General features: G+C 39.8%; 1 protein-coding gene across 1 annotated transcript in view; it reads right to left on the bottom strand.

Annotated features, from left to right (window-relative positions):
• Positions 1 to 19,077, bottom strand: part of SCIN (scinderin) — a 48,652-nt gene that overhangs the window by 28,102 nt on the left and 1,473 nt on the right. The window contains exons 2-4 of the mRNA XM_059843949.1: positions 16,483 to 16,637; positions 14,836 to 14,997; positions 2,425 to 2,574 (exon numbers count right to left, since the gene is read on the bottom strand). Of these exons, the coding sequence (XP_059699932.1) occupies positions 2,425 to 2,574; positions 14,836 to 14,997; positions 16,483 to 16,637 (467 nt within the window). The remainder of the gene's footprint in view (positions 1 to 2,424; positions 2,575 to 14,835; positions 14,998 to 16,482; positions 16,638 to 19,077) is intronic.

Here is a 19,077-nt window from a genome sequence, read left to right as displayed (position 1 = left end):
TGGCTCTTTCTGCTGGTACTCATGGTGGGTATGTCAGCCCCTGCCTGAAGCATCTACTGGCACTGCATGAACAAGTTTGGCCACTGATATGAAAGCAGATTTTTAGCTCACAGGAAGGGGCATCATTCTGACATTTGTCAGAGGAGATAATTTTAGGAAATCTCTTTCTGATTTCAGTGGCATACTGGATGACAAAATGAATATTTAAAGTATGTAATTATTTTCCCTAGAAAATAAATCAAGCTTTTTCTAAGAAAGCTGGAGATGCCAAAAATCCACCCTTCCTGATGTAGAGGGAAGAAACAAACACAATCATAGCTCAACAGCAGTTAGCCTGGGACAGTGTAACAGCAAGTTAAGAGACAATTTTGTGGAAGGAAGGAGAAATCCAAACAAAGAGTTTCCAGAAACTGGAAACAGTTTGAGCAGGAATAAGGATTAATAAATTTTAGATGTTTGTCAGGTTAGCTACCCTCCTGACTTACTAGCAGCACATTTCAGAGTGGACTGGGACAGCCACAGCTGAGCTGCAGACCCTGTTATGGAAGCAGCACTTACAAAAGCAAGGATAGCACAATGCAGAATAGAAAATAAACCCTGACTGCAGACACACCCACTCAAACTGGGCTCATCACAGTGGCAGCAATAAAAGCAATTAATCTAATTGCATTGAACTACCCATTTCTGTTCCCTCCATATTCAGAATCCTAAAACAAAAGCAGAAACCTCTTAATACACTGCTGTGCAAATGAATTTATGCCCTGATACAACAACAATGCACTACAGGATCAAAATGCCATCTTGGTGTTTTCCTGCTCTCAATCATGTGCTGAGGTTGCTACAAAACAGCAGTTGCACACAAATGGAAGCCTGGCAAAGAGATGCAGGGGCAAGGGCAGCATATCCCTTCCCATCTGAGCCTATGGAGGGGGATGGCAGGGAGGCAGCCTGCACCTGGCCCGTGTCCTCACCGGGGTAGCACAAAAGTCCAACCTATCTGCACCAGCATCATACAAGGAGCAAAGGGAGCTGCTCTGATCAGTGCTCCCAAGTCACACATGAATGTACCAGAAGCTCTGTTCAGAGCCTCCAGAGGTAACCCCAGGATGGGCTTGGCAGCAGCAGCTGTGGCCAGGGGCAGGGTCCCAGTGCCACCCGGCCACAGCTGCAGCAGGACGCAACCCAATGCTGTGAGTCAAACCAGGAGCAGGAGGTTGCTCTCTAATTGTCAATCTGTGCTCTTTTCAAAACAGTTATACATGTAAAATATGTGACACATCAGAGCCAGTGTGGAAAGTCTGTACAAGGAAGTAAAAAACCAGACAGAGCATTGTTTGCTTGGGTTTTTTCCATCTTCAAAAATCTCTGGTACACTGTGTGCCACCTTCCCTTCTTCTGAACACAGCCACATCTATACTCACACCCACAGGAGGAAAGGTCTTTGCAAGGATATGGACAGCCCACCAAAGGGGTCCCCACAGCCAGCATGGCCACGGGCTGGCGGCTCAGCACCTGTTTTGCTCTCAGGCAGTAACTAGTTATGCTGCATATGACCACACTGAATGAAAGCAGCACAAAAAATAATTGCACTTCTGCATGCACCATTAGCTTTACTTCCTGAACTTAATAGGGAGTACATGACAATATCCCAGCTATACATACTCCATTTTATTGAAGAACTACTTTGTGACCCTGCTTCCCTCTTCCTTCTCTTTAGAGAATGAATAGCAGAAGCTTAATTTAGGACACAAATGCCAAGTGCAATGCTTTTATTAGCAGGACACCTGTAACAACACATAAGTGTTAACTTTTAGAGATCTGAAAAATCCATACATTGGGAATTTTTCTTCCACTCTACTTTGATCAGCTCAGTTGTGATATCTGAAATCTGGGAATTTTTAGTAAATTGTTAAACTTCCTAAACATATGAGGAAGGGGCTCACTGGGGTTACTAGAGGCCAGGCGCATATGATCTTGTAACAGAAGCTGAAGAGTGCAAAGCAGTGTGCTTGGCCCCCAGCCAAATCAATATGCAATTTGCCACATTCTTTTGCTTTCTACACAGAGTAATTCTGTGTCTTTCCTTTTTTGGTGCTGTGTTTTCCTTGTTGGATGCTCCTTCCTCACACAGAGCTGATGGCATGCTCTGGTGTGAGGCATGGTGTTAATTCAGTCACTGTACAGCTAACTCAATAAAGCAAACATTTATTCTTGTAAAAGTATTCTCAGATGATTAATTATCTCAGACTGTAATGCCCAAATAACTTAATACTGCCTGGGTAAGGAAGGAAGGAAAATGTACAAACTGGCCTACTATACCCTTTATCTGTCTTCTAGCATCAGCCCAATCTGATTTAGCTCCTGAGGTGGAAAAACTTTTTATTCACAGCTACGTCAGCAACAAGTTTTTGCACGTGACAATACCTCTATGAGGCGGTCTGGCTCACTCCCTTCTTCCACAGTAATTAATTTAGACCTTCCATTTCGCTCATTGTCCCGAATGCCAACAGCAACCTGCGTAGCCTTCAGCCGCTCGTACTTATTGCACGATGAGCCACACCACTGATAGATCTCCTGAAATAATGAAAAGAACACACACTTTAGCAACAGGATTCAACACAGCAAAATGATGGAATTAATTTCATTAATAATTATCCTACTGGATCTAAACCACCAGAACATCAGTGAATCTACATCTTTCAGAAGTACTTTCTAGAAGAGAGCTGCTCAATCACGTAGATATTTGCAGTATCTATGACATAGTCTTGAAGTGCACCAGGAGAAATTTAGGTTGGATATTAGAAGAAACTTCTTCATGGAAAGGGTGAATAAACATTGGAATAGGCTTCCCAGGGAGGTGATGGAATCACACCCATGGAGATACTAAGAAAAGACAGGATTTGGCATTTTGTGCTGTGGGCTTGTTGACAAGATGGTGCTCAGAGATCTTTTCCAACCTATTTCATTCTGTGATGCTGTAATATGCTAGATATTTACATAATATAATATAGCTTCCACATAACTAAGAGATCACTAGAGCTCAGAATAGTCATAGTTTTGGTTTGACTGAGTTTTATCCCAATTACATACAGAGCTTTAGCTAATTAAAGAACCAGGAACTCCTAAATTTGCTATGGTACTTCAGTAGTGCTGGTACTTACCTGTGTCAAGAAACAAATTCATTTCAAAATCTCAAGGAAGATCCAGATTGTATGTCTTACTAAAGTACAGTTAAATCTTTCAATCCAGACTTTATTTGCTGACCTTTTGTAGAATGCAGCATGTTCCCAGGGCACCTCTCAGGAAAGGGAGACACCAGAACCAGTCTAAAACAGGTTACCTGATTCAGCCACACAGACTAAGGACCCTGAGTTTTGGCAATCCCCATTATTCATCCAGAACTTGAAGCGTTTTCATTGATCAAAATTACTAACCAAAAGCATAACATAAGCTGCAGGGATGCTAGAGGCTGGGCTGGCAGGAGCCAGTCCAAAGAAATTACTCATTTTGGCTGGTTGCTTCCCCCACCTTCTCCTGGAAGAAGGTAATTTGATTCTTCACATGATTCTGTCAAAAAGTTCAAATAGTACAGCAATAAAGGTACGCAGTCTTTTTCAATTTTAATATGGTTCAACTGGTTTGTGTTCATCTGCAATGCAAATTTTAATCAGAGCCCTCACTGAAAAAATTACTTGGGCTTAGATTTATGTTGTATATACAACTGTATAAAACTTAAGATTTCAGATGAAAATCTACTTAATTAAAAAAAAAAATCAAGTTATTTCTGCTGACCACTGTAGGTCTTTAACAGTACTTGGAAGGGTGGTTTGAGACAAGTGAGGGTGAAGCACAACTTCTCAGTACTAGCAGAGGCAAATTTTTAGAAGACAGCTAACATTCATGGCATCTGCATACAAAACAGAACTAGTAACTTCCAACAGTTACTTCTCACCAGTTTGGACACAAAACCCCCCCACAGTGAGATCTCAGTGATCTCACTGTTCCCTTCCAACCTCCCTTTCCCCCTTCAAAAGCACCTCTTCAAAGACAAAGTTTTAAGCTTTGTCAGGATTACACCACAGATTGACAGAACTCTATCCCTTTCAACTTGCAGATGCTATGCAATGAAAGCTGTGAGGTTTTCAGCTTGCCTTTTAACAACTTGACTGTAGGCTTAAATTAAAAAACTGCCTCTAAGTTCTGGTTTAAGTACTGTCAGTTTACCAAGCATCCAGAATCTGGATTCATAGCTGGTGTCAGGTCTGAACCTTATCTTAAATCTGACTTTCTACGTTTCCCCAGGAAAGTAAAACGTCTGTTCAAACTGAGGAAAACAATTTTCTGAAGAAATGAATGCACACAAAGTAAAACATTCCAATATGAGCAGATTTTTAGTACATTTGTTATTGCCAGGCACTGCTTCAGCCCTTCTCTACCGAATTCATGGAGACCTTCCAAAACACAGACTCCTTAGCATTATTCTCATCTTGGCCTACATCCCACTAATTGAGCTTATTTGCAATAATAAGTGGGAAAACAGGAGTCACTAGAGATACTGCAGTAATAAATATGAATTTTTATAGGGAAAGAGGTAAGGCAGCTACTGCCTTATCTCAGTGTTGATGTGGCAATTGGTGGAGATTGCTCATTCAGAAAGGTTGGAAGTGTAGCTTCAGTTGTACCCATTGGCCTTGTCTTGGTTTTTTGGTAACTGGTGATGGAACCTCAAACAAGTAGTTGCATCTACAAAATGAGTATTTTTGCTGTACTGACCACAAAGGATATTGTGAGACTTGAACTGCCACTGCAAATTACAAAGACCTTGACTTTTTGGACAATAAATTCACATTTTCTTTTCTTAGCCTCTCCTAAAGGTCTCACTGCACCCAAGTTACTCCACAATCACAGTTTATTCTCCCTGTCTGCCTTCAGCCAGCAAGTGACTAAACTGACCTCTCCTACAGTCCACAGGCTCTAGGCTTCAAATAAGCCTGAGGAAGGAGAAGGACCTTTAAAAATCTACAGGAATGGATTTCAGATTTTTAAATTTGCAGGCTTCATTATTTTCCTTAAAAATAATGTTCCAGGTTTTCTTCTACTGCATAAACCACCGCTTGAATCAACAAGCAGTGTCTGAAAACATTCTTGATCTTGAGATTCACAAGCTCCATTTTACATGGTTATTTGAAAAATACTGATTTTAAAAGCTAGAGAAATAAGAATCTGCTTCTTTTTAGCACTAGAGAATAAAGACTATTCTTTACTAAAAGCCTGAAAGTTAAACTTCATATACTGTATAATCAATAGAAGGACACAGACAGCCATAGGCCATGAAAATGTCCCAAAATACATAACATGGCAAACGCATTTACTATGACCACTAAAATATCTTAAGCATTCAGTGCTAGAAGCTTTCAGGAGCTTGATTTAATTAGTCTTCTCTTCTGAACTCAAATCATTTCACTTTCAATGTATCTAATTTTGAGGCCTCGCAGCAGAGAAGCTGAATATCTACAAGTTTGCCTTCCTGATATAACTTACCCGTTTCAACCTCTAGGCAGATTCAGTTTTTCAACAATTTAAAACCAGGAGAAGAGTTTTAGAAGTCAAAGGCACTTCTTGAGAAGGCTAATATTTAGATCTGGATTTACCTGAAATACAGTCAATTAGTTACCTAACCATATCCAACAAATCATCGAGCTTTTGGGTCGTATTTTGTTATTCATGTATTTATTTTTTAGACATAAAATGTGCTCAGCTAGGGGCAAAATATGGTATTGAGCTTCAGCTCACTCACTACTTTAAGAATTTCCTAGCTGTACTACACCTTCACTATTTTTAGGTTTGTTTTGCAAACTTTATTTGGAACTGGCAGGTTGACAAAAAATGTTTCCATTAAAATGAAAACAGACTTCAAGTGTTCACTCCCCTCAAAATAAAAGAGCTTCATTCATCAGTAATTCCTGTGCCAAACCCAGTTTATTTTCAGAAGTTTGCATTAGTAGTACTTACTTTTTTAAACCTCTTAAACAGAATTCTGAGAGAGATACCCTATATTAATGTGTGTTGATTCCAATACAGTTATCATGGACAATTAACAGCTGAGGGTAAGAAAACATTATAATGAATAATGTGTAATGAAACTAACATTTTAATGAATTTAATATACTGAGTAATACTGAATAAATATAATGAGTAACACTGTAATGAATACAACCTCATAATGAAAAATGTTATAACAAGTAACAGTGACCACCCTAGAGCTCCTGAGTGAGGTTGGGAAGGCAAGCTGGGTCCGTGCCACGCACACTGTGGTCAGAATGAGCCCTCCCCCTCAACTGCACATTTTGGGGAAACAGTTTAGTCTTCCACCCACAGTGTGTCAGAATTCACTGCTCTTACTCCAAAGAGCTTCTGGCCTGCGGAGTGACCTTGTGCAAGTCACATGAGGTTTCTACAGCACATTAAAAATGACCCAACATTTAGCTTCTGCACGGAGGCTGTGCATCAGGATGACTGTGCATGGCTCATGTGGAACCCTGAGCAAGAGCACCTTGGCACTTTTCCCTATATGGAGGGGGACTGTGAAAGTACACCTCCTGCTTCCTGCTCCAGCCCCACATGGCATGCACAGTAAGAGAAGGAAAAACAAACAAACAAAAAAAATCACTTACTTCAGAAGTGACATAAAAACCAATTTTTTCCCTTCCAACACATAGCCACCTCTGTATTCAACTGGCAGCCTCCTTAGTCTGGAGGCACATGAAAATATACTCTTTTCTAGATCTTTTGTGGTCATTTCTGTGGATCTTAGCCAGGACAATAACAGGAAGAAGCTTAAATCCATAAAGTTGTTTTTCTCTAGTCAAACATGCAAATGTTTCAAACCTGTATGTCTCTTGAAATATTTACTAATTTCCAGGCCTCTACTGTAATTGTTGATTTGCATTCTCTTATATGAAGAGATATTAAAAAGCTAAACAAATTAAACGGCTTTCAAAATTCTAATTAGAAATAATTTGTGGTTAAACTTTCATTTAGGTAGAAAATAACAGTGAAATGTTAAAGTCTCATTAACCTTAAAATATTGAAATAAACTTTCAGCTTCCATTAAGAAAAGAACTTAAAGCATCACAAGCTGGCATGCCTCTATTCTTTGTCTGGAGGCCCTGAAACACCTTAGACCTGTCCACCTTTGCCCACATAGGAAGAAAAGCTGATGTGGCTTGTAGGATGGGTGGGTCAGGAGGAGAAGAGCTGTGATGTAAGAAACCCCAAAAGAGCCAGCACTCCTAAGTACTCATCTCCTGAAGGAAGCAGAAAAAAAAAAGCCCAGCAATGCTAGAGGCAGATGGAACACACAGGAATATTGGCAAAGCTTTATACACATCTGATCATGGTACTATCAAAATACTGGGCAGGCACTCAGCTGAGACTCTCCACAGTCATTAGTGAACAGCTGCTCTGATAAGGCATGAGTTCCTTTTAGCTTGTTAAAAGTCCAGTTCTGTAATTAAACATAATATCTTCAAAGAAATGCCAACACAAAATAGAAATAAATTGGGAAAAAAAGTATAAATGTGAACTGCAAGCAACAGAAATACTTCTAATGCCTTTAATTCTAAGTATTTGTAAAACAGTGGCACATTACATTGGTATTTGTACTTCAAACACCAAGGTTTTGAAAATAAAACAGAGAGCCCTAAAGCAAGAGTGTGGAGCTTTTTGTTTATGTTTCTGGTTTGTTTTTTTTTTTTTTTTTTTTTTTTTGTTGTTGTTGTTGTTTTTTTTAAGTTTCAGAAAAGTGCTAAATCAAGAAAACAAAATCCACATGGTGGGGAAAATAACTGAACAAAAACAACTGTGATGCAGCGCTTTTTGTCAGTTTACTGACATCCAGGTTTTTTAAGGAACTAACAACATGTATGTATTAATAATGTTTGGGTTCAACCAGATTAATATAGGCTGCTGAACACATTTTTCTCCTTAAATTATTCACCTTTTCCTTTCTTGACTGCTAAATTCTTGACACAGGCAAGGAAAAAAAAATTCCTCATTTCACATATCCATAAAATCTAACTTTGCAGAAACTGCAATACAGTGAACCATTGAAAGTTGTGGAGTTCTGATAATCCAAAACAAACTCCAAATTCATTCAGCCAGAACACCTCTGAGGCCACCATGAGCTAAAAAAAATTAAAATTACTAGTAAAATTACAATAGTGTCTTTTTAACCAGTCTTTGGAGTCTCCCATTTGACTCAAATGGAACAAATTTTCAGACTAAAAATAAGTCAGATATAGCAGAGTCATGCACATAGTACATTCATTTTTCCTCTCACACCTGTTTTGCTAGCATACACTAGGAATAGCTTTTGCTACACCACAGTGGATTAAGGGGTCAATACCAGGATAATCTTAATTCTAAACAACAGGAGCAGCAAAACATCTGGATTTCCTACCACATCAGGAAGAAAACTAACTGAACTGAATCCTTGTGGATACATGTGTGTCCAGTCCACCCAAAGCTTAAACAATGATCTCTGGTTCAGCTACTTTTCTGCGTACAAGTGGGGGTGAAGGGGAACTTTCCAGTCCATGGAGTATGAAGAAAAATCCATACTCTGAATACTTGAACTGAAGTAGGGGGCAAAAGGACTTTTTTTTCCCCTTCTATCTGATGACTTTGAGACTATAGCAACTTCCAGAATGCTGGCATTTACACTGCTGGGTAACTGGTTCACAGAATTACAGAAAAAATAAGATGCTTGCTTACCAAGATACACATTTTACAGACAGAGCAACATTTTAATGCAGCTAATAAGTTAATAAAGAACCTAATCACTTTAGTTCCTCAAACTCAGCTACATGTTTGGCAGCTCCCAGCTGCAGCATGAGCAATAGTTTAACTCTCAGCTGGGGGAAACTGGAGAAGAGGTTAATTGTGGGAGGAAAAATGTGAATGGAAAACCTACATGAGTCAGTTGTTAAGGCTAGGCAAAGCAACTAAAAATGTACAGTGATGAACAGCAAAATGCAAGAATCTGCTCTTCCAGCCCTGTTCATACCTTAACAGTGACTTTGTTTATTAAAGCAATTAATATGCCTGTTGTGAGCTGCTTTATCCAATGGAAGAGAAGCAAAGCCACCTAAAAGTAGTAGTGAGGGAAGAAGATTACAGAAACCACCAAGACAACTGTGATTAGGGTTGCAATGTGATGCTGAATCACACCCCATGGTCATAATCATAAAGCAAGTATCTTGCTCTTTAAAAAGCAGAAGTTACTTTCCTTTTTGTAAACATAATATAATCTACTCCAAGTTAACAGTTGTTATGAAAAGCAGCTGTATAAAAAGCCAGCCTTTTTGCCTGATGTATTTCTTCTAGCGTCTTTGTTGCAAGGCAGCAATTTTTCTTCTTCTGACATACTTATTATGCACTCTATTAGGAACATACTGACAGACAGATTATGATAAAAACTCTGTTCAGTCTCATACTTTTGAGTTCCAACTTCCTAATTTTCATTTGGATTCATGAAGCCCTTGAGAAATACATACATTGATTGCTAGATAGCACAAGCTGTTTTTAAGAATATTGTGGGCTCTTAATACTCAAACTAGCAACCTCTTGGCTGTTTATAGGTCAGTTTATCAGCACCACTATAGGTGGTGGTATAGGAATAGGAAGAATGGACAACTGAGTACAGTTTACCTTCAAATTTCATTTAGCTTGAGCTGTAGTTATCACCTCACCCATCTGCACTCTTCCCTTTGGAAGAAGGGTGATGTTCTGCCTAGAGAATTTCTATTGTACTGACAAAACTTCCAGCTGCAATCAAGCCCAAGCTGAAACCTCAGTGGAAGTTATCACACATTGCCCTTCACCCCCTTATTTTAACAACTGTCTCTTCATTTCTTTGAAAAGGCTGAGCAGTGCACAGCTCTCTGCCTGACCTTTGTAGTCACCTAGCTCATGGCACTGCTGCTGTCCCCCATCAAGATTAATCAGAGTCGAGACCTACATTTCATAAAGCTCTAACCAAACACACACAAAGAATATTTTTGCTGGTCACAAAGGATACAACTTCAGACAGCTTTCATACAGCAGGGCTTTCCAAACTGAGTTGGGAAGCATTCAATAAAATCAGCCGATCAATTAATGTTGCTGTATTTTATTGTTACTCCCGTTATTTCTGCTCCATGTTTTGATAACCACCCAAATTATTGACATATCTCAACATTCCAGTTTCATAAATAACCAGCATACATCAATATACACAGGGCTAATTTCACAATACTGACAAGCTTCCTTCCCACTTCAAACCAGGAAAATTGACAAAAGATATGAAATTCTTTAGCACATCTTATCAGAAATATACACATATACAGTATGTTTACATATGCATCTAGATAAATACTAAACAGCAGCCTTGAAAACTGCATGTGTGTTATTAACTAAATGGCACAGTGATTCATCTTTCCCCCTGCCTTCTGTGACCATTTTCCATGTCCTCCTGGTCCTTGCTGTTCTGACAATTATCTGGGTGAAGAAGGAAGAAAAAGGACTGTGTCTAAGAGGAGGTGGCTGGAGGATGGGGTGAAACAGGGAGAGCTGCATCTGGAGGGAAAGTGCAGCACAGAGCAAGGCCAGGCAGTTTAAGGCCACCAAGAACTGTCAAACCCACCCTGGTGCCTCTCAGGTGGGATACCAGCAACACTTCAGGACAGGATAGGAAGGGCCCTAAGGAGAAGATTTATGAGGAGTAGCTGAGGTCACTTGGTCTGTTGAGCCTGGAGAAGAGGAGACTGAGGGAAGACTTCATTGCAGTTACAATTTCCTCCTGAAGGGAAGAGGAGGGGCAGACACTGATCTCTTTTTGGTGTCCAGTGAGAGGATCTGAGGGTGACCTGAAGTTGTATCAGAGGAGTTTAGGTTGGATATTAGAAAAAGGTTGTTCAGATGGTGGTTGGGCACTGGAATGGGCTCCCCAGGGACATGGCTGCAGCACCAAGCGTGACAGAGTTCAAGAGGAATTTGGACAATGCTCCCAGACACGTAGTTTGACTCTTGGGGCTGTCCTGTGTGGGACTAAGAGCTTGACTTTTATGATCTTTGCAGGTCCCTTCCAACCTAGCATATTCTGTGATTGTGTGGCAGAAAACAGCAGCTCCTGGGAGGCCTTGAGCAGAGCTACACCTGGGCAAGATGCACTAAGCAGCATCCGACAAAGGAAGGTGTGCTCCACTCCAGGCCCTCTACGCAATCGCCCTGCACTTGTCTTGCCTGCCCAAAGGCTCCCTTATATAGAGATTCCCAGGTTCACCAAAGAGGTCTCATGGAAATCCCCTGCAGAAAAAAACCCCCAACTTAAATCAGAGTCTGGCATCCCAGCACTCTCCTGAGTCATTCTCTCTAAAGAAGATCACTAGTCACAGATCATGGTGTTATAGAAGACTGCTTGACTAAAAGGTCTTCACACATTTCCCACAAATAACTCTCCCCAGACAGTGCTTTCTCTGCCTTTTGCAGCTATTTTCTCTTCCAGCCAAGAGAGTTCAAAGGAGGCAAGATGAGACCTGGGCAGGGTGTTTGAAGTGCTGTAAATGTGGTTTAGTAACAGATCAGCCAAGGCGCTGTGTGGGTTGTGCACATGGGACACGGCCCCCTGGGTTCCCAATCACTTGCAAGAGAGAGAGAGACTGTCAGGAGGCAGGCAGTTAGAACACTATTTTTTGATCTTATTTCCAGCCAAGGTTTGACTCCAACTTAGAGGGCTGGATCAAGATAGAATAACCTTCATTCAAGGTCAGGCTGAACAGGGCTCAAAGCAACCTCAACTTCTTGAAGATGTCCCAGCTCATTGCAGGCGGAGTTGATCTAGATGACCTTTAAAGGTCCCTTCCAACCAAAACTATTCTATGATCTAGGTATGAGATAAACATCAGAACTTAAACTGTGAATATGTCAACCTAGCTTGAAATGCCCACACACACATTTTGCTTAAAGCATTATCCCTGTAAAAGGAAATCCTAGTGAGAAGTAATGATTTTATTCCTATTCATTATGATCTTTCATAATTTTCCCTTATCTGTTCAAACCATGAGTTTAAAATACTGCAGTAATTGAGAAAAATGGGAAAACAGAAATAATTTTTTATTATATTAGATAAGCAGATTGATAAAATATAACAGGAAATGGTCCGCACAAGCAATTTTTCAGTTCCATGGAGACCATTCTTCTGGTTAGCTAAGAGACTGGGGAAAGTAAATCTTGGAAATTCATCTTATTTGACACACTACAATAATTTGATATTAAAAGCACTGACCATAAGCTCATTATTTTATGCAATTACTGCCCATTATTCTCAGACAATGAGTCTGCAGTGGTCTGCAATAAATACCAAAACTCAGAACCAACCCTCTTTAATAATAAAATTATTATAAATTATTATATTAAATTTAATAAAATTAATCAATTTTATTTCAATTATTAAGTAATGGAATCTACTTTAGTGAAAATACTTTTCTTTTTTCAAAGGAACCTTAAATTCAATTAAGAGCTCCTATAAAGACTCATAAAGCCTCCCTCATTTACAATGGCCCTTTAGTAATGGAAAATGTCAACCTGAAGTACAATTATTTCAGCTTGAAACACAGTTCTTATAAAACTTGAGCAAAGCTTCTCCTGCGACATTGTATTTTCTACCACATTTCTTTAATTAGAGGTACTTCTCTAGACTTGTACATCATCATCCTGAACTATGTCACCCATTTTCATCTCCCACAAACATGGTCTGGTATATGCAATAACCTGTGACTATGAATATCTAGACTCCAACACACTCTTTTCCTTGACTTGCCAGTACATCCAGAAAAACCCAGCTCTCTTTCACAACTGACATGACAAGACCAAGAACTGTATTAGACATGTGATTTGACTGACATTTCCCATAGAATGGCAAAAAAAAAAAAATCTAGGTGTTGTTCATATCTAATCTTTCTTCCTGCAAAGGCACAGTGTTGCATTGCTGCTTGACCTCTGTCTTATCAAACAGTGAATCAGAAACCAGTGATGTTACACTGTAAGAAAAGTAAAAGGCTCCCAATGTACATTCAGTATCAGGTAAAGACTCTATATTACATTTAAATTGCTTAGTGAGAGCACTCTCCTCTCACCAAAAGGGATGGGCCCCAATCTAAACATGTAACACTGCAACACATCCATATTGCATTTCATCAGTGTCATTGCCATGCCTGCAGTGTGGCCTGAGTAATTACTCAAGGTCATCTGGGTAACTGCAGCTCAAAATGGGTCAGAACAAGTTGAATTCATGGAGTACACCCAGTTCTACATCATGTCCATAGAAGGCTGACTCCAGAAAACTTAAGTCAAATTACAGCCTTACTGCAAAAGCAGCATTATCTAGCAATGTTTAGCTCCAAACCTTCCATCTCCCAAGGATTAACTCTCAAAGGGAATAGATGACTTGGATCTTCTATGCAAAGTGACATTACTCAAGGTCATCTGGGTAACTGCAGCTCAAAATGGGTCAGAACAAGTTGAATTCATGGAGTACACCCAGTTCTACATCATGTCCATAGAAGGCTGACTCCAGAAAACTTAAGTCAAATTACAGCCTTACTGCAAAAGCAGCATTATCTAGCAATGTTTAGCTCCAAACCTTCCATCTCCCAAGGATTAACTCTCAAAGGGAATAGATGACTTGGATCTTCTATGCAAAGTGACATTGAGATATTACTTTGGATACTGATCACCAGGCTGTGCCACATGATTAAACCACAATGACATAAGAGGAATAGGATAATATTCAAAAAACACTATTTGGTGTTCCATCTGAAGGCTGTGAAGCACAATAAAAATCAAAGATATATAGGCATCAAGTAGCTACATTGATTATCTTCAACTGTCATACTAGGGGATGCTTTCAGAGAAAAAAACCATGAATTTTCTTATTTCAGAGAAAATGCATACCATGAATTCAGAAGAGTCCATTTTTCAACAGGTCAGGGGAACTCTGAGATCTTGAAGCAGCTGACCACTTCCTTCTGAAACACTACAGTTAAAATCAACTGCAGATAAACTATTTCCTTTCCCATGCTCTCCATTTTATACACGTGAGTATAATTTCAGATTGGTAACTAGCATCCAATTAGTGTGGACTACATCCCAGCTGCTACTCTTAGAATCAGAAAATCTCATGTGTTCTGAGGTGACAGCACTACACTTTAAGCCATTTGAAGCAAGCAGAACTATCATCTCTTATGTGTTGATATTCTTCTGTGCTGGCTCTACTTGTTTTCAGCAGAAAGCCTCGAAGCACAGGATTGCTTCTCAAGTGATCTCTTGAAATATTCAAGTAGTTTTATAATCACTTTTGCAGCTATTTTTTTAGGGTCTACTGTCACTACCAAAGTTTGATGACTATGCAAAAATGCTCTTAAGAGAATGGTTGAATCTGTGTTCTGCTCTGAACTAGTAGTGATCTCATTCATCTGGTAGAGAGTGCCAAAGTCAGACTGGACCTACAGTGAACTGCTTAAGCTGCTCAAACACCAGTAGTGAAAAACCCCAATGCCCTTCCTCTCTGGGAAAGAGAACTGTTTCTTGACAAATAATCTGTGCACACTTCAGGAAACATTTAGGGTAGTTTGAAACCTTTCAAGTGGCGTGACACTAAAACCAATTTTCTAAAGCAGATTCTTTCTGCTGGTTCACATGAGTGACAAAAATCAGTTTTGCATTTTAGGGGATGACTCAAACCTTGGAAGGGATACAGCTTTTGCTTTTCAGTGTTTTGCTCTACAAAATACTTACATTTCCAAGGTCAATAATGAAACAATCTCCTTTGTTGAAGCTGGCCCAAGCCAGGGGGACTTCTGTGGCTCTCACAACTCTCCGGCCCTTGATATGCAACAGCCTCTGGGCACTCATATCATTAGTAACAACATGATTAAATCCAGAGGCAACACCACCTGCCTGAATAAAACAAAACAAAGCAGTCAGCTTCATTTCTGCAAAGTTACTTTTTTTACTACAGATGAGAAGCTAGCAGTGGAAAAAAATAGCTTTTGTAGCGAGAAGCAAGCCAAAGTACTGTACTGTTTAAGAGTGCTGACCACAGACCAGACAGACACCACTGCTGCCGAGCTCTCAGGTGTGAACCTTTAGCCAAGGGAGCAGATATCACCCTCCTTCAAAGGGTTTTCAGATAAATAGCAAAAGTGAAAGCACAGACTTTACAGCACTTTCCAGCCTCCTTCAGAGGATGAGATAATATTGAACCCCATTGTTAGGACAAAAGTCAAGGACTGAGGAAAAGCAGATAATATATGCAGCTCCTTTTGAAGTTTTTCAAACTTGAATCTCAGAGGTCCAGGTGGTTTTAGTCCCTGGTTACATGTATATGCATGGATAATTCCACAGCAGCTCTGCAATTTTATGAAAGGAATATTTGCAACTTAAGAGTCAACCTGGCAAGGAGTACCAAACCAGGGGAAGTGAGAGCAAACTGTTGATTTACAATCTGTGAGTATAAACATAAGCACAACCCTGTAAACTGGATTGGATGTCTGCCTCTGTGAGGCAGTATTCTCCCCTCCTCTGGGAGACCCAGACCTTGTGTTGGAACAGAGGGTGGCTCTTGAAATTACAAAAAAAAAAAAAATTAAACGTAAAAGTTAGGGTGCATCAACCTCACTTATGCAGAGTTAAAAGCTTGATTGTGTAGACAGAGAGAAGTTACAAACCTTCATAATGGGGGGAAAAGGCTGAATGAGCCATGGCTCCCAGAGCTTCTACTATGGAGCTATCCTCAGGAGATGTATTACTTTATTCTTAAAAACCCACAGATGTTTAAAAAAAAAACCAAAAAACCAACAACAAAGTTAGTTTTCAGCTATTCAGCTTTTGGAAGTGACACAAGGATACGGACACTACACCTCTCCAAAAGCTAAAATTTTTCAAAAAAAATTGGGAGATTGTTTTATCTACTTCAGAAAAAAGCTGCAGTAGGACTGCAAAAGCATTTTTATATTTAAATGAAGTTCTGGTCTTTTCCTTTCTATTAATGCTTCTAACCATTCGAGCAAACTGGGTTCTGCATTTGAACAAAAATACTTGGCCTGCAAGACAAATGATTTCTGTGAGATTTAACACCACCCAGACAGAGTCCCTGCTGTGAACTCTCTTAGACACGTAAGTAGGAAATCTTAGGACAGCTTTATTTTGGGGAAAAAAAAACTCGGAAAGGTTTTCACATACCAGAAGAGGCACTGACAAACAAGCTGCTGCTTTCTGTACAAACACAGATTCCTATGGTTTGAGATGGGTGGTTCAGATCTAAACCAACAAAGCACTAATAAACTATTTTTTAAATCTCCATTTACAAAGAAAAACATTTTATTTTTATGTAGGGAAAAATGTTATATACAATTTCAGAATGTATTTTGACAGACTCTTTACCTTGTATTTAATTCCTCCTTTGAAGTAACTCATAAACTCATTAGACTCATATCCTTGAATTTCTCTACTCTGCACAGGCTTTCCTCCTAGATAGTCATCCATTTGAACAGCAAAGATAGCTGCAGCTGTACTTTCATCCTGGGTGCATTCTTTCCCTGAAAAAAGGGGAAATATGTCAAAAAAACATTAATATAATTTTGAATTCTGTTGGAGAAATTATTTCTGCAACAACTGGACACTGCCTTCAGCAGGTTGTATAACCCATGTTTATGCAGAAATAAAGCACTGAATCACAGCCCTGTTCACCACCAAGTACCATGATCTTCCAGACCATTTCTTGACTACTTGCAGAACTGCATTCACAAAGAAAAAAGAAAAAAAGTGAAAAATAGTGAAGTTCACCTTCTCTTAGAATCTTCAAACAAAAGAATAATTTAATTGAGTTTAGCATGGCAAGCATCAGCTGTAATGATTTTTAGACTTTCAGCTGAAGTTCAAAGAAGGAAAAATCATGTGAAAGGACTGTCTGGATGGTAAAACATATATTTATTCTAAGAACAACTCACCAAACCATAAAGCCAAAATAATTCAAAAGCAGTCCTCTTGACACTACAATGCAAGCAAGATATTTTGCCTGGAACAGATGGGAGAAAGAAAAGCAGCTTTGGGGCTCAGATATTTGCTTCATGAGGTCACACTTTGTTTTGTACCTTACAGTGAGTAGCCTATTCCCAAGACTGTGGCAAAATAGCCTCTTGACCTAGTGTGCTGATGCCTGGACTTGCTGAAAACAGGCTGTATATAAAACCAAAGATTTTAATGTGTGCCCATACATTTTGGATTAACATTTTCAGCAGTTTTAATTGTTTCAAGAAAAGCACAAACAAGAATCAAGTCTAAAAAACCCGGCTTCTCAGTAACTACAGAAGAAAAAGGAAAGGTGAGGCCTTCCATTTGGTTCCCAATCACTCCATGATAGAACTTGCTATGTTCCAATATGCTTTCTCAGACCTGGGTACCCCCTTAAAGTTGGTGGTAAAGTTTTGGAGGTTTTAGGGTTTAGGTTTTTGTTCTTTTTCTAAATAGGGGTAATTACATTCATTAAGACTAGATCTTTCTAAATTACTTCTTGCAATTACATAAAAGGGTTCAGGGTTAAATAAAAATGGTTTTTGAACAGAGTCAGAGATAAGAACTAATATCAGACTTGGTCTCATAGCTGTTATGCAATAAAATACTCTGTGAAATCCCATTTAAAACAAACAAAAAAATCTAGTGAGCATCAGTCTAAGCATAAGTTACTCAAGCTTGTATGAAACCCAGATTTACCTTACAGTCTAAGGCACAAACATCTACAAATAAGCCAGAGCATAAAAAGAAAAAAGAACAAGTTTTTACCAAACAGAATCTGGGTCACATGGACAAATCTTATGACTTCATCTCTGGGGACATGGGTTAAAAAATAGTTAAAAAACACCATGCATACTTTTATTAAAGACACAAAGTGGGGTATAGCCAATCTCACTTGCATAAGTATTTTCATACTGGCACAGTGCATGCTGTTTCCATTAAGGACAGTTTCAAGTCCAGACAGCTCCCTTAGGATTAGTACAGCTACTAAGGCATCCCTCAAGTGCCAGTAGAGACAATTGAGTCAGGATGTCTGAGCAATGTTAGAAGTGGATAAACCTGCAGCAAAACAGATCCACATTGATTTCTTGGCCATGCCAACAATGTTGATACACCCAGGTTAGCTTGCCCAGAAATTATCCAACCCCAACAGCATCTCAGTTCTCAGTGCCTGTGAGATACTTGGTGAAACAGTGGCTTCCCCATAGGAAGCTTCAGCATGTCAGAAAAACTGGGGGGTTACTTTACCCCACTGATGCCAGGCACAGCTGAAGACTGTCAGCACACTGAGGTCACAGACCATCCTCCCATGCTCTAGACCTTCTTTTAACCCCTTGGGTGTGCCTAAGCAAGGAATTAGGAGGACCTTTGTCACTATGTAATAGGAAAATTTGATGTTGGGGGTCTTTTTTGCAGGTCAGAATCCGTGCACCCTCAGCCACTGTACGTGGCTGCCACAATAACATTCCGCAGGTGACAAGCAGGAGTAGGACTGCATCACCAAATGACAAGGAAGGCCCTTGTAAGTACCTAAGACCAAAGTCTGCAGCGCTTCTCCCATCACAAGAATTCTTTCTTTACATCCCAAAGAGTGATAGTGACTGCTGCAGCTGTCCAGAGACACTTATGGGAAGTCTTCAGAAAGACCCTATTGTGATCTTCCTCCCCACAGATTATGGTCTTTGCTTACCAGGGAAAAATGTGGTGTACATAACAGCAGTGTGAATCAGTTAACATGATTCTACAGTTTTTGCCCTGAGTGTTAGTGGCCCTCCCAAAACCCCTTATCTGAAGTCCTGGTCTCCTGCCAACATTAAGTGTGCAGCAGTGTTTGAAATTATTCCACCCCGCTGCTGAAGTATCTGGCAAGCAGGAAGGGATTTGCCAGCAGTGAGCCTCCCTGCTGCCACCTTGCCAGCTGCACAACAGTGGGTGCCCAGATCACCTGAAGCCATTTAGACTACC

The sequence above is a fragment of the Haemorhous mexicanus genome, chromosome 1 (genome assembly GCF_027477595.1).
Source record: "Haemorhous mexicanus isolate bHaeMex1 chromosome 1, bHaeMex1.pri, whole genome shotgun sequence".
NCBI classification, from domain to species: Eukaryota; Metazoa; Chordata; class Aves; order Passeriformes; family Fringillidae; genus Haemorhous; species Haemorhous mexicanus.
The sequence above is the reverse complement of the archived record's forward strand: the minus strand, read 5'-3'. Positions and strand labels throughout refer to the sequence as shown.